Source organism: Didymosphaeria variabile (assembly GCF_027946475.1).
Source record: "Didymosphaeria variabile strain IMI 356815 chromosome Unknown scaffold_4, whole genome shotgun sequence".
Lineage (NCBI taxonomy): Eukaryota > Fungi > Ascomycota > Dothideomycetes > Pleosporales > Didymosphaeriaceae > Didymosphaeria > Didymosphaeria variabile.
Genome location: NW_026611623.1, coordinates 2,261,512 through 2,286,573, shown reverse-complemented (window position 1 = coordinate 2,286,573; position 25,062 = coordinate 2,261,512). Strand labels below are relative to the sequence as shown.

The 25,062-nt window shown below is 50.5% G+C and overlaps 9 protein-coding genes across 9 annotated transcripts; 4 read left to right on the top strand and 5 right to left on the bottom strand.

The window, feature by feature from the left end:
* Window positions 1–138: 138 nt before the first annotated feature.
* Window positions 139–2,057, top strand: N0V89_005661 (uncharacterized protein; the record flags this gene model as incomplete). The annotated part of the gene is made up of 2 exons (XM_056214437.1): window positions 139–169; window positions 256–2,057. The coding sequence occupies 2 exons, from the start codon at window positions 139–141 to the stop codon at window positions 2,055–2,057; spliced, it is 1,833 nt and encodes a 610-aa protein (XP_056071704.1).
* A 369-nt stretch (window positions 2,058–2,426) lies between these two features.
* N0V89_005660 (uncharacterized protein) lies at window positions 2,427–4,369 on the top strand (the record flags this gene model as incomplete). Its single annotated transcript, XM_056214436.1, has 2 exons — window positions 2,427–2,562; window positions 2,613–4,369. The coding sequence occupies 2 exons, from the start codon at window positions 2,427–2,429 to the stop codon at window positions 4,367–4,369; spliced, it is 1,893 nt and encodes a 630-aa protein (XP_056071703.1).
* A 519-nt stretch (window positions 4,370–4,888) lies between these two features.
* Window positions 4,889–6,655, bottom strand: N0V89_005659 (uncharacterized protein; the record flags this gene model as incomplete). Its single annotated transcript, XM_056214435.1, has 1 exon — window positions 4,889–6,655. The coding sequence occupies one exon, from the start codon at window positions 6,653–6,655 to the stop codon at window positions 4,889–4,891; it is 1,767 nt and encodes a 588-aa protein (XP_056071702.1).
* Window positions 6,656–7,127: 472 nt separating this feature from the next.
* ade1 (Bifunctional purine biosynthetic protein ADE1) lies at window positions 7,128–8,487 on the top strand (the record flags this gene model as incomplete). The annotated part of the gene is made up of 2 exons (XM_056214434.1): window positions 7,128–8,223; window positions 8,291–8,487. The coding sequence occupies 2 exons, from the start codon at window positions 7,128–7,130 to the stop codon at window positions 8,485–8,487; spliced, it is 1,293 nt and encodes a 430-aa protein (XP_056071701.1).
* A 953-nt stretch (window positions 8,488–9,440) lies between these two features.
* On the bottom strand, window positions 9,441–11,937 carry N0V89_005657 (uncharacterized protein; the record flags this gene model as incomplete). Its single annotated transcript, XM_056214433.1, has 4 exons — window positions 9,441–9,629; window positions 9,904–11,214; window positions 11,484–11,490; window positions 11,933–11,937. The coding sequence occupies 4 exons, from the start codon at window positions 11,935–11,937 to the stop codon at window positions 9,441–9,443; spliced, it is 1,512 nt and encodes a 503-aa protein (XP_056071700.1).
* A 418-nt stretch (window positions 11,938–12,355) lies between these two features.
* On the bottom strand, window positions 12,356–14,377 carry N0V89_005656 (uncharacterized protein; the record flags this gene model as incomplete). Its single annotated transcript, XM_056214432.1, has 1 exon — window positions 12,356–14,377. One exon carries the CDS (start codon window positions 14,375–14,377, stop codon window positions 12,356–12,358), a length of 2,022 nt encoding a protein of 673 aa, XP_056071699.1.
* Window positions 14,378–14,419: 42 nt separating this feature from the next.
* N0V89_005655 (uncharacterized protein) lies at window positions 14,420–14,859 on the bottom strand (the record flags this gene model as incomplete). Its single annotated transcript, XM_056214431.1, has 2 exons — window positions 14,420–14,714; window positions 14,762–14,859. 2 exons carry the CDS (start codon window positions 14,857–14,859, stop codon window positions 14,420–14,422), a joined length of 393 nt encoding a protein of 130 aa, XP_056071698.1.
* Window positions 14,860–15,254: 395 nt separating this feature from the next.
* N0V89_005654 (uncharacterized protein) lies at window positions 15,255–18,600 on the top strand (the record flags this gene model as incomplete). The annotated part of the gene is made up of 9 exons (XM_056214430.1): window positions 15,255–15,638; window positions 15,691–15,883; window positions 15,936–16,274; window positions 16,333–16,377; window positions 16,433–17,038; window positions 17,086–17,197; window positions 17,262–17,519; window positions 17,565–18,299; window positions 18,351–18,600. 9 exons carry the CDS (start codon window positions 15,255–15,257, stop codon window positions 18,598–18,600), a joined length of 2,922 nt encoding a protein of 973 aa, XP_056071697.1.
* A 4,689-nt stretch (window positions 18,601–23,289) lies between these two features.
* Window positions 23,290–24,897, bottom strand: N0V89_005653 (uncharacterized protein; the record flags this gene model as incomplete). The annotated part of the gene is made up of 2 exons (XM_056214429.1): window positions 23,290–24,521; window positions 24,828–24,897. The coding sequence occupies 2 exons, from the start codon at window positions 24,895–24,897 to the stop codon at window positions 23,290–23,292; spliced, it is 1,302 nt and encodes a 433-aa protein (XP_056071696.1).
* Between the last annotated feature and the right edge of the window lie 165 nt (window positions 24,898–25,062).

Sequence of the window (25,062 nt, the reverse complement as noted above, 5' to 3'; positions counted from 1 at the left end):
ATGCGGAGAAGATCTCGGAGGTGGTGAGCGGGAAGCTTGGCGTGTGCGCTTGGACCAGCCACTTTTCTAGCGGGCGCCCGCATTCGAGTTGTCGCAACTCAGATTCAACCTCGCAAATCAGTATATTTGCCTTGCGCTATGTCTGGGTTTGGCGTGCAGAAGCGTGGAGGTACGTTTGTTCATAGTCTTCATACCAAGCTTGATCAGCTCGCTGCTTCGACTTGCTCTACGACGCCTTGCTAATGGGTACTTCAGGCGGCTTCGACCACTACAGTAGCGGCCACGTCCAGAAGCATGCTCGCTCCGAAAACCTCAGCCCCAACCTCGCTCCCCGCGGACCGAACAATGCCTACCAGTACCAAAACAATGGCCACCCGTCACCGCAGAGCGGCCCATTTAAGAGCAGAGACCGCAGGGGCGAAACGGCGTACTTCGAGCACATCGACAGACTGCCTGACCCTTCGAAATGCGAGCCGTGCAAGCTAGCCAAGCAAGAGGTGGACGCGGGCTTGATCGCGCTTCTGGCAAAGGTCGAAGCAGATGAGCTGACTTCTGACGGTGATAAGGACATACTGCGCTGTGCTGGGGAAATGCGACGACTGTTGTCCGCTCGAAGCAGTAGGAAGCATGCCCAACAGATGAAAGTACTGGACAAGGAACGACCGGTCGAGGGCAAATATATTATGATTCCTGCATACATTGAGCAGAAGATGGAAGACGCGATATCCCTGCCACCACTGCCGCCTATCCTCGAACCCTCGCTGCAGGAGCAAGTGTTCACTCATGCTTCCGTTTACGAATCTAAAGCCAAGGCCAAGGGGGTTACTTCCACCGACGATCTCACATACGAACGCCTCGAGTTTATCGGAGATGCTTATCTTGAAGTGATGGCTACACGGCTGATCGCGTATCGCTTGCCACATTTGGACATCCCGTCACAAGCACACTTTCGCGAACAGCTGGTCAGGAACGACACATTATCAAAGTTCTCCACTGGTTACGGCTTTCCCGATCGCCTGAAGCATGCATCACATCTCAAACCGGGCAAAGTCTGGAACAAGATCACGGCGGATGTGTTTGAAGCCTATGTCGCCGCAGTGGTACTCTCGGACCCGGTGGAGGGGTTCCTCACAGCTGAGAAGTGGATGAACCAGCTATGGGCCAAGCAAATGATCGATTATCGCGAGCCCATCTTAGTGGAAAACGCGCATGCACAAGAGGAGCTCAGCAAGCTTGTTCACATGAACCACATAAAGCTCAATTACTATGACGAGAAGGAGATGGAGATGACAAAGGACGGGGTGCAGAGGTTCTTCCAGGGTGTCTATTTGACAGGCTGGGGCTACGAAAACGAGTGGCTTGGTAGCGGGGTGGGTAGGAATAAGTCGCAGGGCGCAGTCAATGCAGCGCAGGATGCTCTGACCAGAAGCAACGATGCGCTACGAACGGCCATACAGAGGAAGCAAGAGTTTTTGGCACAGCAACAGAAGGAACGAGATCAAAAGCGAGCAGAGCTTCGGAGACAGGCATATAGGGGTGACGAGGAAGCAATTACAGAGCTCAGACGTATCCTCAGCAACGATATTCGGATCAAAAGAAAACAGGCAGGCAAAGGCGACGCGGACGCGGCAGCCAAGCTGGGAGAGCTTGTCGCTGAAGAAGCACTTCTTGCAGACAGGTTAGATCTGAAGGATGCTGACGAAGGCAAAGTTCAGACTCAAAATGGCGTGGAACTTGGGAAGCCAGTCGAGACGAAGGTTTATACTCAGGCCCAAAACACCGCCGACAGGAATCCCGACATGACCTCGACAAAGAAGCACAAGAAAAACAAGGAATCGAAGCAGGAGCATCCGAAACCAGTGAAGGAGGCTAAACAAAGCCCCGAGGACTTCCTTGCCAATATAATGGCAGGAGGGAAAACCGACACGACGTTAGCGAAGGAGACCCAAAAGGATGACAGCTCGTGGTTGGAGAAAGAACAAAAGAAGAAGGAGAAAGAGCAGAGGAAGAAGCAGGAGAAGATGGCAAAGAAGGAGAAAAAGGAGAGTTCAACATAGCGGCATTAATTACGGGCGTTCGTTGGTTGTACGTGGATATGGAACACCGATACCCTGGCGCGTTGGCGATTTTCATTGTACGCAAGGTCCTACGTACGAGCAGCATAGAGAGCTAGTCATACTTTGTACCAGCTCAACAGGTACGACTTCAAATTCAGCCAGTTTGATTCGACTCGAAAACCCCGTATGGGGAATTGACGTACCCCGCTTGTGTGCCCTTGCACGCCTTGTTCTGGACCTCGGCCCTCCGAGGCTCCTACTTAGCTCGATTACCACAACATCGCATAATTAGAACTGCATCTTAGGCCATGCATCAATAATGTCCCGGGTGATCGTGTATTGATTCCATAATTCTCTCATTCCTCAAACATGGCAGCCGCAGCTGCAGCATCCCTTGCCGGCGTCTCGGCGCTCGCAGCGTATCTCGATGCAAAGTACCACATCGCGCAGGATTTACGAATCAAACGGAGAATGGGACAAGCATCGAAGTACTATGCGGATCTAGGTACCTTTCATTACTCAAGACCAATGTCACTACCCACTAATTTTCCCTAGTGAGACAGAATCGCCTGTCTGTCTGGTACGCCTTCACACCCCACGTGACCAAACATTCCAACGAGATGTGTATATGGTCGCGCACCGGAACCTACACGTGGCAGCAAGTACACGACCGGGCTGCCCAGTGGGCACAGTTCTTCCTGTCCAAAGGTGTAAAGCCTGGTGATTTAGTGGGAGTCTACCTGGTGAATAGCGTGGACTTCCCCATCATCTGGCTGGGCCTGCTGTGCATCGGGTGCGCGCCTGCGTTACTGAACTACAACCTAAAAGGCGACGCTTTGGTGCACTGTGTTAGAATTAGCGAGGCGAAACTTTTGCTCGTGGACAGCGACAAGGAGGTGCACGCAAGGTTTCAAGAGGTGGGTGGGAAGCTAAAGGAAGAACTGCAAGTTGAAGGCGTGGTTGTGACAGACCAATATTTGGTCGATTTATATTGTACAAAAGTCGACGTACCAGACGATACATATCGAGCAAGTGTAAAGGGAACGAGCCCAACGTGCCTCCTCTACACCTCCGGCACAACCGGTCTCCCCAAAGCAGCACCATTTCTCACGTCTCGCTACCACGAACGCGGCGGCCCATCCAGTCCACCCTTCGGTCAAACAACCGCCGACCGTTGGTATTGCAGCATGCCTCTCTTCCACGGCACAGGCGGTCTGTCCACGATGTCCGCGCTCACTTTGGGCATCAGCGTAGCCGTTGGCCGCAAGTTCAGCGTAAGCACACACTGGGACGACATTCACGACTCGGAAGCGACGGTCTTTGTATACGTGGGCGAGGCAGCACGGTATTTACTAAATGCGCCACCTCATCCGCTCGAGAGAAATCATCCGCGGCTGAAAGCAATGTACGGCAACGGCATGCGTCCCGACGTCTGGAGCCGCTTCAAAAAACGCTTCGACGTCCCCGAAGTAATCGAATTTTTCAATTCCACAGAAGGCGTCCTAGGCATGGTAAACTGGTCGCTGAACCCCTACACTCAGGATTGCGTTGGGCGCCACGGCGCACTCCTGCGCTACACTCTTCGCGATGTATACGTCCCCGTCCCCGTAGACCCAGAGTCTGGTTCTGTCCTGCGCGATCCGAAAAGTGGATTCGCACACCGCAACTCGTATGACGAGGGCGGCGAGATCTTAGTCAAAGTCCCATCTGAGTCCGCATTCGCGGGCTACGTCGGCAATCCCGCCGCCAACGCGAAGAAATTCGAGCGCAATGTGCTGAGTAAAGGGGATTTGTACTACCGCAGTGGAGACTCGCTACGCCGTGATGGCGATGGGAGGTGGTTCTTCCTCGATAGGCTAGGCGATACGTTCCGTTGGAAATCGGAAAATGTGTCTACGGCACAGGTCGCTGAGGTCTTGGGGAAGTATCCGGGTGTCGCAGAAGCAACGGTGTATGGCGTTACTGTGCCTAACCATGATGGGCGAGCGGGGTGCGCTGCACTTCTTCTCAGTGATAGTGCCACGATAGATACGTTCGATTGGACGGCGTTTCTGGCGTATGCGAGGGAAAAGCTGGTGAAAGAGGCGGTACCGGTATTTTTGAGAGTTGTGGGACAGAGTAGTAGAACAGACAACGAGAAGCAGAATAAGGGACCGTTGAAGGCGGAGGGGATTGATCTGGGGGCGTTTGGGCAGAAGGTGATAGGTGGAGAAAAGGATGTATTGATGTGGATGGGGGGCGGTAAGGGGACGTATGAGCGATTCGGTGTAGGGGAGTTAGAGAAGGTTAAAGGGGGAAGAGCGAGGTTGTAGGTGGAGAGTGCGGAGTTGAGTACGTAGGGTTGTAGTACGAGATACTTTTGAAGTCAGACAATGCACCCTCGCATGAAGTATTATACGGTCCTCGCGACGACGCAATATACATCATGTGCGCATTGTTGAACATCAGACCTGCTCATCACCGCACAATAAATCGAGTTTTCGCCGCTGAGCAAAAAGCAGAGACTAATACACGTACACAGGGGGTTCTGACAACTACTTTATCTCGGATCGATCAAGTTTCCGCCTTGGAGTTGCGCTTGCGATATTCCATTGGGAGCTAAATCGGCATGCGGCATGCCTCAATCAGAATCGGGAGAGTGGGAACGGACAGAGCAACAAAGGCGTGTGCCCGAGATCCTGCTGTGAGCAGGTAAGATCGGGTACAGTAATCCTTGACATCGCATAAGCGATGCTGCGACTTCCACCGAAAGTCCGTAGGGCCGTTGACGGGGTTTAGCGCAGCATTTGCATACAGCTCTTCTTATTGACTGGTCCTTCCGTTATCGAACCTCAAATGCCCATTTTGATACGCAATTTTTCGAAAAGGGCTCGCAGGCCATGGAGCTGCCCTTCGTGGGGTGTTCGGTCATTCTCTTCTTGTTTGATGTTGTCTGCTGGGCAACTTTCGGCTTCTCGAAACGCTCCAATGCTTATACAGGGCCCTTCGAGTACCTCATGTCTAATGTATCCTGAAGATGCCCTGCCAATGAGTCCTGCCTCATCTTGCGATTCCATTCCGACGCTTCGCGGATAAGTGTCTGGCTCCGAGGTCGTGGTGAACAAAGACAATCGGTCAATATCCACTCGACTCGTCATCGGGTGATCTCTCGGCTTTTTCAGACAATAGTCCTCCCGCAGCCTGACCATTGCAATGTGCATGAGCCTGAGGGTTTGACGTAGATGGTCTGAATGGGTGGCTGTGTACTCGAACAGATCAGGTACTGTCCATTGGTCGTACAGTCTACCATGTGTAGCAGGTGCTTTTGGGCCTTGGTAACAGTTCAAGAAGAGGAAACAGAGGAAGCAGGCACTCTTCGAAGCGCCTATGATCCGAGGTCGGCGTGAGACTGTCGGTTGCGTGGATGAAGAATTGAGATCTGCTCTTGCGTCTTGCTGTACGAGATGTGTGATGAGTTGAATTTCTGCATGCACGTAGCATGGCATTGGACGGCCTTGTATAGAGGGTTCCTTGATCACAGACACGTATGGTCGTACGCCTTCAATTTCGAGTTTGAGAGGCGGAAGAGCCTGAGGTCTTCCTCGAGAAATATGGCCGTGGATTTTGAACAGCGACATTGTGATACGCCAATAAACACCGATCTTGTCGACTTCGCCAACGTATTTGCTTTTCAACCAGATGCGAGCATCAAGACCGCTTTCAACGAGCAGGTGCTTGAAAGACACTCTTCCACCGTCTGTGGTGACATTAAAACATTCCTTGGAAATGCCCTCTAGCTGTCCCAACACATCGTCGGAGCCATGCTCTATCTCGTCGACACTCAGACTCTCAAGCAGGGCCAACAAATTTACGTTCAGAGCGATCCCACGCCTGACAAGTTCATGACCCTGCGCGGTTAGGCGTTGAGAGCTGCCCTTTGTGTGCGACTTGAGCATTCGCGAGAACGCTCGAGATAACTTGTCATCCGGATTGGTCCTTGTTCTGCCTTTTTCCCGGAAAATGGGCGGATGCCCGACTGCTTTCCGCACGCGTTGATAAATGCGGAGTCTGTTGAGATAGACAATTTTCGCAAAGACTTTTCCGAGCGTCTCGGCTTCAGATGTGGAGTGTGACAGACAATCCCATATATCTGTCAAGCTATCTTTCAACTCTTCACTGACGCCTTCATTCGCTGCTAGCCAAAGCTTTAGGCCTTTGAGATGACCGCCAGTATCTGCGTGCTCCTCTACGCATGCTGCTGTAACGCTGAAGACCGCCTCTCTTGACGCGGCGATTAGCGCAAAGTCATTAGCTAGCCGATGTTCGATTTGTTCCGACAAGATGTATTTATCCTCGCGCTCAGGCTGTGGCTGGGGAACATCGATGTAGTCGCCAATGTGGGGTGCTCCTGGGAGTGGTGGTAGGCCAATGTCTGCATCCCAGGGACACTCGCTTGTGGTCAAGGCTAAGTCGACAGCTGCTTGCCGGAAGGTTGTCTCGTCCTGCACAGATGTCCATATCGATCGCTCAGAAGGCGCAGTCGAAACCTGTTGACGGATTGATACTGGCACAGAATCGGCTTTCATGGCGGTGGTATCCTCGTCTCCCACCTCGAGCATCTTGTCAGCCCGGACACCAACGATCAGGCATTACTCTTGAGCATGGTCCCAGTTTCTTAGAACATCCATACTCGAAATTCTTTTGGTGGGGGAGGAATGCAGTACCTTCGGCTGTCACGATTTTTCCTGTGGTGCTGGCCAATAAGATCAAGGTACAGCGCCAGCGGATTCTTAGCTTGATAGAGGCAGCTGCATGGCTGCACGCGACCAAAAGTCCAATGTACTCCCTAGATAGCGTCTAGCAGACAGCCACTAGGTATCAATTGCCGCAACGGCGATCCAAGCACGGAGGTTCCTCGTGTACCTGAGATGGATCTGCAATGACCTCATGCCGCCTAATCCCTGCAAGCCTGCGAGTTACCCCACGGCGGGGCACTCGTACTGGACCCTCAAGAAAAAAATATCGCCCACATGAAGGTACACAAACATATCACCATATTTCCAACCTTCCACTCCTTCAACGAAACACAACATGACCGACAAACTCCGCGTCCTCCTTGTTGGAAATGGCGGCCGCGAACACGCCATCGCCTGGAAACTCTCTCAGTCCCCTCGCATTGAGCACATCTACGTTGTCCCCGGTAACGGCGGCACCGCATCCTCCTCCAAAACCACAAACGTCTCGTCAATCAAGCAAGAAGACTTCCCCGCCCTCGTCCAGTTCGCAAAAGAAAAGAACATCAACCTCCTCGTTCCTGGCCCTGAGGCCCCACTCGTCGCCGGTATCGTGGACTACTTCGAGAAGCATGGCGACAAGAGCGTGCGGTTCTTCGGGCCGAGCGAGGCTGCAGCGAGGATGGAGGGGAGCAAGACGTTCAGCAAAGATTTTATGAAGAGGAACAACATTCCCACCGCGGCGTACGAGAACTTCGGTGACTATGAGAAGGCGAAGGCGTACTTGGACTCGATATCGCATAACGTGGTCATCAAGGCATCGGGTCTCGCAGCCGGCAAGGGCGTTATCATCCCACAGACTAAGGAGGAAGCACATGCGGCGCTCAAGGATATCATGCTAGACAGGGAATTCGGCACTGCGGGCGACGAGGTCGTTATTGAGGAATTTCTCGAGGGCGATGAGTTGTCTATCCTTACTTTCTCGGATGGCTCGACGATTAAGTCGCTACCGCCTGCGCAGGACCACAAGAGAATCGGAGATGGTGACACGGGTCCTAACACAGGTGGCATGGGCACTTACGCACCCACGCGCATCGCACCACCCGAGGTCATCGATGCCGTGCACAAGGATATACTACAACCAACTGTCGACGGCATGAAGAAGGAAGGATATACTTTCAAGGGTGTGCTGTTTACGGGCTTGATGATGACGAAGCAGGGCCCGAAGGTGCTAGAATATAATGTCCGGTTTGGAGACCCGGAAACACAGAGTCTGCTAGCGCTCATGGAGAGTGATCTTGCGGAGGTCATGGTTGCGTGTGCAGAGGGGAGATTGTCAGAGGTGGATGTTAAGGTAGGAGATAGGTCTGCCGCTACGGTTGTGGTGGCTGCGGGTGGGTATCCGGGAAATTACGCGAAGGGGACGGTCATGACGCTGGATCAGGTACCGGGCGGTATGTACCCTCCCTTTTCCGACCATGTACCTTTTTTTAGTGAAGAAGTGGTACTAATGTTGCACAGATGTCGTCCTTTTCCACGCCGGAACCTCACTCACAGACGGTACGCTCAAGACTGCAGGCGGTCGTGTCATTGCTTCTACAGCGACAGCAGCGACCTTAGAAGAGGCTGTCACAAAGGCGTACCAGGGCGTCGACTGCATACACTTCGATGGCATGCAGTATCGGAAAGACATCGCCGGTCGGGCGCTGAGGAAGTAGATGAATTCATATACCATGTGGGATTGTGTACACAAGATACGGCATCACGGTCAGTTCGGATTACATCGATTAGTCTCCAATCAAAGCTTATCGATGCTCAATGGCCTCACTTGGTATCGCCACGTGCAGCGCTCTGACAACGAGTCTTGCTGAGAACTCAAAGAATTGTGTGCTTGGATGCTCGATAATTGTTGGCCCCCAACACTGCCATTCTCAGCACGGAGGAGCTTGGAGTGGTATAGGCCGGAATGGTAAGGCTACACAAGGTATAGGGATTGGAAATCCCAGAATACATCACTAGGGCATTCTACCTCTGATGTTCTGGCGCACAATTGGAGTTCTGATCGATGATGCTGCAACTTGGTGCAATCTGTCGTGTCGACGAGGAGGTCGAACGGACACGCGATCAGACTCGAGAGACTACGAGAGACGGAGCTGTTGGAGAGAATGCTGCTTGTTACACAGTGTGAGTACCCGCTCAAGTGCGTGTTCTGGGCCAATGACAAGGCGTAGGGTAATTGGACGACCGGTGAGATCGGAAGCGTATATGGAAGGTAGACGATCAACCTAACACTACAACCTCTGGCGCCAACAACGAGTTCAACTAATGTTAAAATTTATCGTGGGATTTAACAACCGGTGTGTATCGCAACCGATGCTCACCGTTAAGTTCAAGGAAGGTGTAGATCTTGGAGGTGGTTAAGCACGTTAAGCTTAGAAATTCAACTTAACCTCGCAAAGCCTAGTAATCCATGAGATACTTGCAGGCTGCCGGTGAGATCAGAACCTCGCTGAATATTGACGTTTCTACTGAACGCGCATGGAAGAGCTCATCCCCTCTGGACCGTTCATTCTTGTTCGCTTCGTGGTCCCTTGTTATTGTGCCATAATATCGTATAACGCGATGCTGGCCCAAGGCGCGTTACCGAGCTGTCGACCCGGCGCCATGATAGCTAAACAGCCATATTTCCAGCCTTGTCGGCAAGTCTCTCAACCTTGTCGTCTAGCGAAGAGAGCGGGAAGCGGACAGGAACCTTGAAATCATGCCACTTGAATGTGAACAGAACACGCACATCAGCATTCTTCAGCATCTTACAATCGATCTTGTGATTTTTGTCCTTCCACCCGGTCATCTGGCAAATCTGTGATAATTAAATGTTAGTAGTTAACTCTTGAGGAACTGTGTGTGATGGTCTTACGCTGTTGCAGTACCAGAATAACCCGCATCCGCTACACTTCTGGAACAGTGAGCCTTCCATGGCGCAGCCGTGACACGTCCGAAAATTGCTATGCGGCGTTGCGAATTCGCGTAGTTGATCGTGTAGTACCAGAAGGCTGTTGATTGGGAAAGGAAAGCTCTGTAGTATGTTAAGTTTAGTTGGCGGCTGAGGGGGCAATGATGCTGCATCTTCTCACCTTGATGACGCTGGTACCTCTAACCTTCACAACAGGTCTTACGTCAGACTCTCCGCGCTGCGCATACAAGACCACCACTGTTTCGTTCTTGTTAAAGAATTGTGAGACCTTTGCGCCCTTATTACGATCGTGGAAGAAAATGCCCGTGACATGGTCGTCGATATCTTTGACCATAAGCTGCAATTGTCCTTTTAAAGTCACCTTGTCCTTAATCTCTCCCATGAAGCACCAGTGGCGCTTGGGGTTGGATTGACCGGTGGATGCGTCCTGATGGTATTCCAGATCAAACCGTCCCTCAGTGGGCAAGCCACCGATACCGAGGAAAGTACTGCGGTCCTGGAGATCTGCGAAAAGACTGGTCTTTGGCAGATCTTCCTCCTTCTTCCATAACCACGTTTCAAGAAGGCCTGGGATGTCGTCGCGAGGGACATCGTCTCTGCTAGTCTGCCATCTCGTTGACTGGCCGTAACAAGCAGATCTCGTGAGGACTTCTGAACGGGCTCGGAGATCTCGCGCCGTCGGGTCGTTGTCGCCATGTGCAAGGACGTAAGAGGCATATGCTCTCCCGAAGAAGATGTTGCCACGAGCAACGTCGCTATGTGAAAGGGCCAACGCGGCAGCTTCCAGATTAGTATCGTGTATTTGGGTACTGGAACCCAACTCAGCCCAATGCCGAGCTACCTCTTCTAACCGCCTTAGACGTTGCAGGGGATTGGCCAAGTGGCGGGTGTGTCCGTCCCCCATCTGAAAGTACGACCAGAGCTTACGAGCTCGCAGTATCTTTTGATCGGCGGCTTCGTTTAACGCTGCTGGAAGAGAGCACAGCTCACAAGCGCAGTCAAACTTGTATATCTTCTGGAGATACGCTTGCCGCTCTTGACGTGTACGCCCGCGCCCCATGTAATTGGTCGTAATCTCTTCGTTCTCGGCGACATCCCTGAGCGCGTATACAGTGACCTTGCCCAAGCTGTCGTTCCAGGTGTGCTGCGCATTGGAATTGCAAGCGTGGTTGATGCGACTCGCATTGAGACAAATGCCACCTGCCCCATCTCGTACGCTGAAAGAGTTGGTACGCACGATATTCAGATATTGGGTGAAAACGCTGTCATAAGGATGACAACTGGACAGTGCTTCAAAGGCTTGCCGCTGCTCGTCTGGAAGATTCGCGACTTGGAGGCAGAGATTCTCTATGTCTTGCAGAGAAGGCGATGCAGGTACAGTGAGGATGGGGATTTCGGACAGTATGCAAGTGCCCTTGAGGATGGGTTGAGTCGCGAAGATTCCTTTACCTTTGCCGAGCACGTCGCGCACCTCAAACATCTTGATAGCTGGGAACCTGATCATCACCGGCCTGGGATGCGCTTATGAACAAGTGCACTTATTTGTTTACTCTGCTTGTCGGTCAGCAACGAATTGCCCAGCTGGCGCTTCGAGGGTGTTTGCCGGTTGCCGATAGATTGCTGCCATACCAGGTCGCGCGGCTGTTCCAAACTGTTCGGTTTCGCGCCAAGTTTGCGGATTCGATCGCACCCACGATGGGCTCCGCAGTTCCGCCGTGGTGGACGCAATTAGTTCTTCACGCGTAAACTTCAGGTGAGATAGATGTTTGGGAGGGTGCACCAGAAGGTGCGCTAACCAAATCGGGACGAATTAATCAGGACATAGTATCTCGAAGCCTCTGCCACAATCACGCAACTGTATGACATAGAGAAATCGAATGAATATTGGAAGCTCAATTGCTTCGAGTGTAAATCGCGTGTGCCTGTCAGGTGTACGCAACGTGACCAAAACAAGCGAACGCCGGATTGTTGGCAGTAGAAGAACGATAGACGAGTTATTGTTCGACAAAACTGGGTATAATAATTTCCGAAAGCGACAAGCTAGTAGCAGACGAGAAGAGTAGGTCATTCCCAGGCCATGTCAGCCATCTTCAACTTTTTATCTTGAAGTGAACGCATATCCTACGCAATCAGCAAACACCATCAACGAAGGCAATACTTTAACTCACTTGTTCAACTGTACGGTTCACAACATATCGGGTCACTTGGACTGTTTGTGCTTGTCCTAAGCGGAGCGCTCGTGCGATGGCTTGGTTCTCTACGCTAGGGTTCCATTGGGGTTCGACCAAGAAGACACGGTTCGCTGTAGCGAGATTCAGTCTGAAGACATTAGTTTCTGGCGGTAAAGGGAGATTAGAATAATCGTACCCCACAGCCCCTGTTCCTGTGGTCATGATCAAAACGCGTAGTTGGGGATTGTGGGCAAATTCATCGAGGATCTTTTCGCGCTTAGCAGTAGGGCATTCGCCGTCGATTCGTCGAAAGTTGATGTTAGCTTGACGTAAATATATTCCGATGAGGTCCAGAGTATGAGTCCAGCAAGAAAATATGATGCTATAGTCTCAGAATCAGCATTGACGGCTCCACTAGGCTACGGACAATGGTTGAGATGCCTACCTCTTCGACGACCAGATATCGACCTGCACATCCATCATCAATGATTCTATCTTAGATGATCTGCCTTGAGCACGGAAGTACTTGTCATCTTCGTGAGAATGTGTGCTATTAGCGGAACGGGCATTCATCTTCCAAAGGGATGAACATAAAGGACAGCTTGTGGCAATGCCCGGTTGTACATCCGGCATACTCTCCTCCATGCATTCGGAACAGAGAACATGGCGGCAATGCTCGTCAAAACGTCGGAACATCGAGCCGGCTCCAATCAGTGGCATGGTCTGCTTGCAAGCTGAGCAAGTGACCTCGCCATCCCTTCCAAGTGACGCTTCCATGGCTTCTCTTTCGTCCAACAAGTGCATCTTCCTTCTGTTCCACGAGAAAGGCTGCTGATACGTGCCGTGATTGCACAAGATCCGCAACTGTAGTTGGACTTGGAACAGGCCGAGCGTGCTTTTCTGGTCGAACCCCCCTACCTGGTTCTTCGCAGCCCGGAGCATAATCTTCTTCGTCTGTTCGTATTGCATCCTCTCTTCAGGTGAAAACTCGAGCTTGCGCACTCGAGCATGCTGTTCAGGCAAATGTAGCAAATCCTTCGTTCTTCTCAAACAGAGGGAATCAAGCAGTCGAGTGAATCGTTCAATCGCAAGATCGCGGCGTTTGCCGCCTTCATCAAAAGGCAGACAGATGTACTTCCGAAAGTTCGATGGGTTGTTGAACGGAATGATACGGATAAAAGCGAACAAGGAACCGATGTCTTCTAACCGATTCTGTATTGGAGTGCCTGTTAAACACCACCGAGAGCGAGCTTTCAGCTCGGCAACCGTACGATAAAACACTGTTGAGAGCCGGCGGATGATGTGCGCCTCATCGAGGACCAGTCTGTACCATTCAATGTTGCGCAATGGATGCTTGCCTCGGGAGGAATCCACATAGAGGGTATGATACGTAGTAACAACAATATCAGACTCACATAAGGCTTCGAGGTTTGACTCACGGTTTGTGCCGTGATATTTGATGGTTCGAAGAGCACCATAGATCTCTTCTCTGAAATGGATCTTCATTTCTTGGAACCATTCGTTGATCATGAGGTCCGAGGAGGCAATAATCAACGTGGCTCGTGAGCGTCGACGCGGCTTATAATGGTTAGGGCCGTTACCTAGTGTATTGTCGTGTTCAGATGCCCACTTGTGACCTTCGCCAAGAGTGCGCAACATCAAAGATAGAATGCTCAAGCTTTTACCCATCCCCATCTCGTCAGCGAGGATTCCGCCTCCAGTTTCTGGATATTCGGACAGGGATGTATTGTTTGTTATGACGTGGCGGTGACACGGTGTCCCGTCTTGTTCGCTGGGCATCCAGAGTCGGAAATTCTCGGGTATTGGGCCATTCTCTCGCTGCGACATGAAGTCCAGTGCTTGCTTCTGATGGGGCAAGAGCTGAGTCCTAAGGCGATCATCGCCCTCCAGGCCGGTAAGATTTTGGCCACGTGTGAGCGAAGAGTAGATGGTATTGATAGTCTTTTGAAAGGCCTCGGCCTTTGCGACTTCGCTTTCAGGCTGTTTCTCTGTATGTAGCTCAACCTCCTGACCATTGAAGGGCTGTTGAACGTTTCCAAGCTTTAGAATATGAGGGTTATCGTAAGCCAATCCTGGCTTAACATAATCAGGCCGTTGGAGATATATCTTCTTCGCGGAAAGAATTGCACCAATATCACGTGCAACGGTACGGGGACCGTAGATATTCATGTTGACTCTGACAACAGCCTCTTTCTCCTTTGTAGCCCTAGAGATAGTTTCTCGAATTGGTCTTATTGGAGCGAACACCTCCAGGTCAACATGATACCTTTGCTCCTCCATCCTGTGAAGGGCTTCTTCTAATAGAGCATTAGCTTCTCCGAGGAGCGTGCCATCTGGAAACCCTATCATGTATCGGTCTTCAGGTCTGTTGATCACCATCTGAAAGTGACCCGGGATAGGATGACCCCCTCCCGATCCCAACCTCGAATCCACGACAGACATATCGCCTACGAGTTTGACTGGAGCCCGCGAAATCTGGTACAGTTAGTAGAGTGCCTTGATTAGACTTGTAATTCGTACCAATCCGTAGCATATTTTCTCCTCGTCGCTACCTTGGGAAGCAGGCGACGAAGTGGGTTGAGAGGAGACATTGTCTTCAGCCCATCGTTGAACTTGCTCTTCCACGAAGAGAAGGGATCTTTTCGCATCGACATTAAAATCATCTTGCTGATTGTAACAATCTAATTGATCTTGCCCGAGAATATCTGGCAGGCTATCCAGAGGAAAGATGTCGGCGACACAATTATCCCAGGAAGTCTCTTGCAATACCGGTATGGCTCTGTAACATCGTTGGCGTGCGCATCAGACATACGACGGGAGACTTACTCGGTCGGAACTCCATAGTCGTCCCAGCCTTGTAACGGACGAGGGCCTTCATATTCGTTCGTGCCGTCGTCAGGGTTTAGCAAACGCTTTAGAGACATGACGACGGAGGTTTAGTTTGCGCGCTAAAAGTCTTGGCGTACCCATTTCCCGCTGGACCTTGACTTCGAGGGATGGGCGTTCCGCACTATCTATGCCTTTGCGGTGAACTCTCAGTGAGTCGCTCGGGGCTTTCTTCTAGTTATGGCGGATGTGTCTTCGGATCAGCCTCACCACTGGAGCGGTTCGTGGTGCCCAATCGGCAGCACCAAGGCAGTGGCTGAGCTGTGCATGCAACGCGCCACAGAACAGGATATTGACCGGTCCCTCAGCCTCGTTGAGCAAGCATCGTCTTGCCCTCGTCTTGTCGCGCTTCATCGTGTTGTGTCCTTCCCCATAATCACCATCTAGCGCTCAGCGCATATAAAGTACCGTGTCCATATCCACGATCACCACCATGCATGGCAACACTCCCACGTCTTCCTACCCCAATAGCCAGATTAGCCGTACATCCACAGGAGTGATTTCCCAGCAGTCAACACTAGTTGGACAGCCCATAAATGCGACAGGAAGTGACGCATTGGACGCGGCAGTTCGCAAGTTCAAAGCACGATTAACGGGCACTGATCTTACTGCATTCCGAAGCACGACCTATGAGGAATTATGTCGCGAGATCTTGCGCATTCAATATGAACAAGAACAGACTAAGTCTATGGTTAACCTTGGCCGAATCCAATCTTTTTTGGAAGCCATGGATCAGTTCTCTAAGACCATTGAGATTTTTCTAAACGTATCTGATATGGTCGCCTTCGTATGGGGACCGATCAAGTTCCTTCTTCTGGTATGTTTCACGAAAGCCTTCGTAGACCAAACACTGACATGATAAATTCCAGACTGCCAGCACTGTTACCGACTCATTCGAAACTCTTTTGGAAGCCTACTGTGAGATAGGAGAACAATTGCCCCTGCTGCAAGAGTACGAGAAGTTGTTCAAGGAGAACCCATACATGATTCAAGCTCTTGAGTTGATATACATCGACATTCTCGAGTTCCATCAGCAAGCTATGCGGTTCTTTTCCGGAAGTCGTAAGTTGAGGCGACCCTTACCTTTTTTTATATCTGATTGTGCCGTGTACAGGATGGAAAAAGTTCTTTCGCGCCATGTGGAAAGACTTTGATACAAAGTTCGGTGGGATCAAGAAGAGCCTTTCTCGACACAAGGACCTGGTGGAACGTCGCGCAACGATTTCACAATATCGTGTCTATCGTGAAGACATGGGGGAGACGAAAGCTAAGCTCGAGGAATTGGTTGTCGAAGAACGAACTAAGAAGTTGGTAGCAGTGAAGGAGTGGTTTGCAGTCGGATCGATACAAGAAGAAGATCATTCGAAGTTCACAGGAATTCGTGAAAAGTACAAAGACACTGGGAAATGGATCATGAAAAATGACAACATCAAAGATTGGATGGACGCAGACAGTAAGAATGATGACCACTATTGATCAGGACTGCTCCAGTACTGATATACAACGTCAAGATCCAGCTACACCTATAGTCTGGCTGACAGGCATGCCTGGCGCTGGTAAGGATAGCTCTTGCACCCAACTCTGTTTCAACCGAAAACTGAAGGTCGATAGGGAAAACCATACTGGCTTCGAGTCTCATCGATGCTTGCAAATCAAAGACCACGTACATTACAAGCTACTTTTACTGCCACTACGAAGGTCAAGGATGCAACACTGCTGTCGGCGTTCTGAAAGGACTGATACACCAGTTGTTGAGCCAGTACCCTGATATGCTACCACCCTGTCACACGAAGCGAACCGGAAGTGGCGAGCCAGTACTACGATCTCTACAACTAGCCAAGAAGCTGTTCGAGGATTTTTGCTCAATACCAAAGAAGATATTCATCATCATCGATGGCTTGGACGAATGTGAACAGATCGAGCGCAAGCAACTGCTGGAGTTTCTTATCGAAATCGTCACTCAATGTGACACCAGTGACCCAGGTAAACTCCGTGTAATGGTTGTCAGCCGGGATTATGTGGACATAAAGAGAGCCCTACACAGCTCATCGGTCGCTAAGATTGTACCTAACATCGTTTCCATGTCTGAAGCAGACAATCGACACGATATTCACAGTTACGTTCGAATCTGGGTGGACTGTATCGCAGCCAAGAACGAACCGTTTGATGATGAGGCGAAGGAATACCTCCGCAACCTGACTGTAGCACGGGCCAAGGGTACATACGCTATCGCAGGAAAACATTCGATGGACTGACATCATTAGGTATGTTTTTGTATGCTAAGCTGGTCATGGAAAACCTTTCCCAACAGCCAACCCGAGGGGATTTGTTAGACGCTATCAGTGAAAACAACTTCCCAGAAAGTCTGAAAGAAGCGTAAGTAGAAAGAGTCCTTCTCCCTTCGTGCGATCTCTGGTTGCAAGATCCTGACTTGTCGCAGTTACGAAAGAATCGTGAGGCGGATTAAACGAACATTCGTCGTTGAATGGCCGAAAGCGAAGAAACTATTGGGCTGGATGGTCTGCGCTCAACGACAGCTGACGTGGCGGGAAATACAAGTAGCTCTTTCTATCGACGTGGACAGCCGTAGTATAGAGTATGATGACCGTCGCCTTCGGAACCATATTCACGACATCTGTGGCTCTCTGGTGACGGTATCTGGAAATCGGGTCTCGTTGGTGCATAGCACAGCAAGATAGTGAGTACCACTTCTGCTTGTTCATAAGATGTGCTAACTTCGCAGCTACCTCACAAAAGCTACTGAAGACATCCACCAGCCATCAGTAGAATGTGAACTTGCCACGTTGTGCCTTCAGTACCTCACATTTCCATGTTTCCAGATCAAGGATCCGATTGAGAAGCAGGAGCTTCGGCAAATGATGCTTGAGGGCCAATTCGCATTCCAAGATTACGCGGTTGCAAAATGGTTCCAGCATGTTAATGCGTTCGTCAAATTTGGTAAGGACCTCTTGGAGGACTACACAAAAGCGGAAGAGCTTATCAGGGGGTTATCTCTCGCGATCGACAGCTTCATGGATCAGTATCATGAGGAGAACTTCCATGAATCCGAGAAAATCGTGGCTGAATGTCGCCAAACTTGCAAGAGCTTCGAGGAACAAGATTTCTACGAAGATCTGGTATCTTTGACCAGCCATATCTACACCTTCCAGAAGAAAGGGTTTGAAGCTCGGCACAAGATCAGCATTAAGGGTCTTGAGGAAGCGCTCAACCGTAACCGGAAACTAATGGAGGAGACGGTGTCCAAACTTAAAGGTTCAGAATTGGAGACTTTCAAAAACTTCTACGACAATGAGAGACCGTACAAGTGCACGAAGATCACTTGTATGTACTTTTCCGAAGGTTTCAAGGATGCCAAGTCCAAGAAGCGTCACGTCAACATACATGATCGTCCTTTCCAGTGCGACGTTCCCGATTGTCTTGGCGCGGAGGGATTTTCCAACCACAAAGACCTGGAGAAGTGAGGTTGCCTATCTCATACCACCTGTTACTTGCGCTTACAAACATGCAGGCATACTCGCTCTTTCCACCCTGAGATCAGTGATCTTGCAGAGCGCTTCAATTCAACGCATATCAAGAAGACAAAGGCAACGCATACCTGTCCTCTATGCGGGAAATCCTTTACACGAAAGCTCATCTTAGAAGACCATGTGAGAAGCCACAAAGGGATCAGGCTGAACGAATGCGAGGAGTGTGGCAAAGCTTTCACTCGAAAGAATGACCTAAGGAGGCATCAGAAGATCCATGAACGCGGAAAATGAAATCCCGTGTGATCCAGGATCAGCGCGCTAAGGCCTCGCGCAGATGCAGTCGCGAGATGTCGATATTTTCTTGACCTTGATCTCAGATACCAGTACAATTCATTTACTATGGAACAATCTTTCCTACGAGGTTTGGGTGCTGACTCTGCGCTTCCACCTCTTACTGCGAGGGCAAGAACGCCTGCTCGTATCTCGGCCGCTTCGAGGCAGATATGGCAGCGTGTGCGTTTATTGCGCATGACCATCCAACTCCGGGAGGAGCAACATGAGTGATCACAGCCACGGCGCTGCATTGGGTTTGTGATTGGATGCCTCCTCGGCGGGTCTGTTAGCCGCAGCTCACCACCTTGGCAACACCTGTTCACCAGCGCTACTTTCCAAGCTTCTATGTACAGAACGCTTGGGTAATTCATAGATATATGGGGCTACTGTTAAGCGTCTCATCCACGAGACGCCCCGATGCTCACGTTTTTCTCTACGTTTCAATTAAGTGTTGGTCGATGACAAGGCTGAGAACATCTTGCCGAAGATTCATCTATCTCGGCTCAGCCTCATCTAGCTTCGTCAAAGATGGTGTCGAGAACTTCTCAAAAAGAGAACATGTGCGAGATGATGAGCTTATTCGCCGAGACCCGTCTCCCTTACGACCGCCACTCATCCCGCCTCTTATTGTTTCTTTTTCGCGTTCAAGCAAATATAAGTAGAAGCTAGCCTCGGGACCTAGGGTTCCACATCGATAACACAGCCTTGTGCCTCTTGCTGAGAACTTAGCTGATGTGGTGAGACGGCTCAGCCAGGTTGTTTCCGGTGAGCGAGAGTTTGGCCTCAAGACTTTATTACACCTGCGAGAGCCCGGCCATAATCCGTGGACCGTCGTAAGCTTTCTACCTCCATGAAGCAGTCACTTTGGTCCTTCGAATATCTTTTAAAGGCCTCTGGCCACTTTCCTTTCTCACGAAGTAAGATAACAATACTATCGGACCATGGCGACTGCCTCATACCGAGCTAGCATACTCGACTGCTTCTAGTCTAGGTGCATTCTTAACACCATACCTTCGTACCGGAGAACCTTGCTGGCTTCGCTCGCAACGATGCGATGCCCTACACGATGTCTTGAGGTTCGCTCAACGATCTCTCGCCCTTGGCCACTCTTCGCTAACAGAGTCAGTTCTCCCTCACCGAGGGTTATCTCGTCTACGTCCTGCTGCTGGGTTCGCCTGACGTAAGCGCAGCGAGAACGCTTGGCTCTGATCACCAGCAACGGAAGATACCCCCTTCCGGCCAGGAACGCTATAGCTGTTATGACTTCGTCGAAAACCAAGACCACCGTTGGGGTACTTTTTGGCATGGCCAATGCATTAGGTTATGCTCAACGACGGTTTTCCAAAGAAAGCTACCACTCGAGACACCCTCCACGTCGTCGTCATAGGGGAACCCAAGATTATAGAGCGCATCGAGCCGAAATCCGAGAACACACACGGGGGGTTAATGCACTGTAAGCACTTGCCCCAATCGAACTACCAGCGTTCTGCGATGGCTCTACGTCACGAATCTTGTTCGAGCGGCCTTAAACGATGGTTTCCCCAGGCTAACCCTGATTGGTTGGTGGGTGAAAGGGTTTAGGGCCACGGTCGATCACATCTTTACCACCCACCCGACAACCAAAACCCGAAACCGCTCAAGCCTTTTCCTCTGGCCAATGGTATTGAATCTGCTATCGAGGACCACTGAGCTGCCCTCGGTGCAGCCATCGGGGCCATGGCTCTCTGTCGGATGAAGCCGAAGCAAAGCCATACCGACTCGGGCCGGTAGAACGAGCAAAAGCAACCAGCTGACACTAAGAATACATCTCCAATGCGGCTTTGGCCTATAGAACTTTGTCTTATGAAGCCATCGTCAAGAATATCTCAGGAGTCTTTACCGATACCGCAATCTTGACATGCAGTCTCGAAACGCTAGCTCAACGATGGTGGCATCCATCGCGGGAAACTGGGTCTCTGAGAGGTACACAGTGTACAGGGGCCTTGAGTGCAGCTGAGATTGCTCCATTCGTCCCTGATGGCTTCACGCAACCTCTTTCAAGTGGTGCTTGCTCGTCTTCGTATTGATGATGGATGGCTTCCAGAACGTATGCTCATTGGCAAGTTGGTCTGTGTCCATCTGTCACCGACTACCAGGGAGAGGACTTGGAGCTTATAACACTCAATCTCGTTCCAAGCTTCAATCCCACGCTTGTCGTCGTTCAGCACTCTCTCGTTTCGGGTAAGGCTTCTATCGTTTAATGCTCTGTCTTTGAACATCATTGACCGAGTTCGCGCAGGAAAGCTCTCTCGCGACCTACTCCTTGGCGGACAATATCTGTTGTGCTTGGTCTATACCCTCTAAGAAGGTGTCTGACTAGTGGCCACCGCGTACGAGCGCCATCTATCGTCATGGACTTCACAGACACAAATATACTTCCTAGTCACTTCTGCCCTGATGATAGCGAGTCCACTGATGGGATACCAAACGGAGAATTCTCCGACAGTGCTGGCTCATATTCTGAGTCAGGTTCCGACTTGGATATGGAATCGAACATCAGTAGTCCATCACCGTGCCCAACACCAGAAGAGGTCAATCGGATATTTCCTGATGCAGGTTTCGGGTGTCGAACCCTTGCGTCCATCAATGGGGACGACCTCAGTCACGAGAACTCTCCCAAGCGAAGACTCCGAAATATACTGCCAGCTTTCTCTCCGATAGCTCAGACTTCCGCCCAATCAGCGTCATCATGCATTCAAGATCCTCAAGGCTTTTCATCTAACGGGCCAGGAGCACAGCCAAAACGCCGGCTCACAGATCCTGAATTACATAACATTGGACCACCCCTCTTTGATGGACCATATCGGCTCAATCACTCAACGACAGATCCCAGCGCGCCCGCCACCGGCAGTAAGATCCCTTGTGATCAATGCAAGGCAACTTTTGCTCATCGCCAAAGCTTCTATCGCCACAAGAAATATGTACATAAGAAGGAAATCAGCGTCTGTCCATGCTGTGACGACGGCTTTTCGCGTCCCGATGCCTTGAAGGCACATTTGATAAAGAGCTTACCATCATGCACTCAGACTATTCGCACTACGCTCGAGTAGGTAAGCTTTACCTCCGTATCAATTAGAGTCCACACCACTCACTATTTCAGGCTCTCAACCTCCGTATCGTCCTAGAGCCTATTATATGCTCTTGTCACTTCTTCTCACAGGGTACCGAGTGTTGCGGGAGGCTGGCATCGGGACTGCTGCTAGGTCTTTACAGTGATGCGAGTGACGAAGTTAGGCAGAATGTCTGTCCTCAAAGCACATGCGAGAGAGCGAATCGAGAGTTCTAGCCCAGAACGGGAGGATGCTCCGATACCCTTGGCTATGTATAATGACTTGATGATTACGAATGATAAACCTATTCTCTGTTATCGATGAAATAGGATGCATAGTGAGAATATCTTATCGCGATTATAATTCATACTATTCTTCTTCTCGTTTTGTGACCACTCACATTGATTTTGAGCATCGACGAACCTCAGGTTCGATCTTGCGATTTCTGGCACAGTGGAACATCTGTAAATCATCCCAGTCACAAAGAACATTCTTTAGATAGAGAGCCAGAAAACGCAACGATTTGAAGGAGCTCATTTCTATCGAGTAGCCTTTGGCGAGAACACCAAGTTGATTTGCTTTTGCCCACACCATAATAGCATAATATTATCTGCTTAAAATTTTACAGAAAGCTTTATACTATAGGTAACAGCTTAACCTCAAGATCTTTCTTAGTAATATAATATTAGGGTTGCGTCGTCCGCAGCTGAAGTTGGCGCTAACGCAAGGTACAACGGAGCTCCTTCGAACTCCCAACAACTATCCAGCACGGTAAATATTTTGTCATACCCGAATGTGGTGGGTCAGACAACAAGGATCACTTCTTTAAGCAACATGTTGTGCAAGCACAGCCCCTTGAGACCTCGTCCGCGCTAAGGATTGCAGTGAAATGTCATCCATCTCTCGTCTCGCCCACAGAGTGCAGTGCAACGCAATCCATCGCGTTCCGCTTTTCACTAAGCGAGATGATGTGCGACGCCGTGCTGCGCCACCTCAGCGCTCCACTCCGGAAAGCCCTCTTCTTGTTCGGTTAGATAGCAACCTCTCATGCTATTTTCTTCCCTTCTTCGAATGATTTTTCTATCACTTCTGATCGATACAGTCCACTCGTAATCATCATCAACACATAGTCAAGTAGCCTCTCGGAATGGTGAAAGGAAACGGGCGGCCTTTCAATGTGATAACTTGGTGCGCAATGATGAATTCCGATCAATTGCATATGTATCGAGACATCCCTGACCTTTGGCCAGGTTCACATTCTGTTCTCAATCATACGTGAAGACCAGTACAGCGACGTTAGGTCCTTGTGTCCATCTGCCTCGCTGCATAGCAACGATATCTGTCCTTCGTCCAGCTTCGTAGACTCTTGCCATACACAATCAAAGCAACAGTACCACCTACGAGGACTGGCAGTGTTATCATCGCGAAGGTGAGCATAACATTGTGCAGTTGGACTCGTTCAACCCAGGGTGTGAGTACGAGAACAAAGATAGTGGCCATAATGTTGCGAGTAAAAGTCACTCCAATAACAGCATCAGCAATGATCTATGGCATCTTGTCAGTGTACCGAAAGTGGGAGGTTGTGGAAGATACTCACATCGGTATACGCGTCCGTAAGATAGGTCAGTGCAACACTAGCGATCGGTGGCATGGCAAACCCTAAGAGGCCGAGACCGACAGCAACAACTGGCCAACTCATGCCTTTATCAAGCGCGTAGCCAGTAAGGAGCAATGCGGCAGGGAACACAGGAGCAAACACGAGCAGCAACCAGAGTCGCATCTCGGGTTCGTACACTCCTTTGCTCCTGCGAGCAAGGTAGAGAATGATGCGATCGCTGAACGGTGCACTCAGTGCTGTACCTATAACATTACCAATGAGAGGTGGGAGGCTCATCAGTCCCACTGCTGCAGCGTTGAAGTTATACGGTGGGGCCGGCATGTATGTGGCGACCAGAGTGACGGAAACCTGCAAAGCGGCGGTGACAAGACCGTACAGAAGAGCAACGTACAATACGGCTGGGATTGTGCACTGGACAAGAAGCGGTTGATAGCTGTGATGCGCGAGCTTTCTAAAACCTCCGGATGTCGTGTACCATGGCTTCAAACGCTGGATGTAGGTTTTCCGTGGAGGAATGATTACCGTTACAATAGATTCGATAGGCTTGAGCTGGTCGTCACCAGGTTTGACATCCGGATTCATCGTCGCTTTGTTGGCCGAGTGAACAGATGGATGAGGAGCTCCGGTGAAACCGTCAATAGGTGGAACAAACTTGGTCTCCTCGTAGAAGAACGCGAAAAGGGTAAGACAGGTACCCATACAGATGGCCGTCCACCACCATACCCACCGCCAGCCCTGGCCGACTGTGATATACCCAGAGACCAACGCTGACATTGACGTACCGATGGTCATCGTGCAGATGTAGAGGTTATTCATCAAGCCTCGCTGATGAACAAAAAATACATCAGCAATAGTCATTTGTACAATGACTTCAGCCAATGAACCAAACAAGCAGTTGAACACTTGGATGAGGTATAGGTCTGCGGTTGAGGTCATCTTCGCAGCCCAGATTGCGACTGCGACCTGTCCAAGGGAACTGAGGATGTAGATCGGTCGCCTGCCATACTTGAGAGCGAATGGGATGAAAAGCAGCGCCCCGACACCGAGTGCTGCTGTGCCTGTCGCATAGCTGTTTTGGAGCGTCTCATAACTGAAGCCGAGTTCGATATTCATCGGTGCCCACGTTGGGGTGATTGCAGAGATTCTAGCGAGCAGTTCGTCAACTTCAAATACTAACCATGTACAAAAGTCTCGAAAACAAACTTACAGTGCGAACACCAAAAGAGAGTAAAGAAGCGTCAAACCAAAATTAAGGTTCTTCTCTCGGCCTAGCCAGTTCTATAGAGAGTCAGGCAATGCTGCGGATTGACTGGAGCAGTAGTGGATGAGCATACCAGCGGATCATTTGGATCATTCGAAGGTGCCGGTACAAGTACGACTTCGAAACCTTCAGCCCCATCTGCGGCATGACGAAGTTCTGTACATCCGAAGTCAGTACACTTGGTCGTGAGCTGTATGTTTCGAATGATGGAGCGAACCTTCGAGGGTGACAGTACCCGGCGGCCATGCCGACGAGTCATCATCCTGCGGTACCGAGACTGGCTGCATTCTGGGCGAGGAAGCAAACTCGGTGGGCCCTAGGGGTCATGTCGGGGCCCTCGGACCCCTTATACACAACATCTACCGCGTCTATCGCGCCGACTTCCTCCTATGCAGCATTGCAAGATAAGGGCGAGGTGCGATTTGAGGTCAATCTTCATCGAATTGATAAGG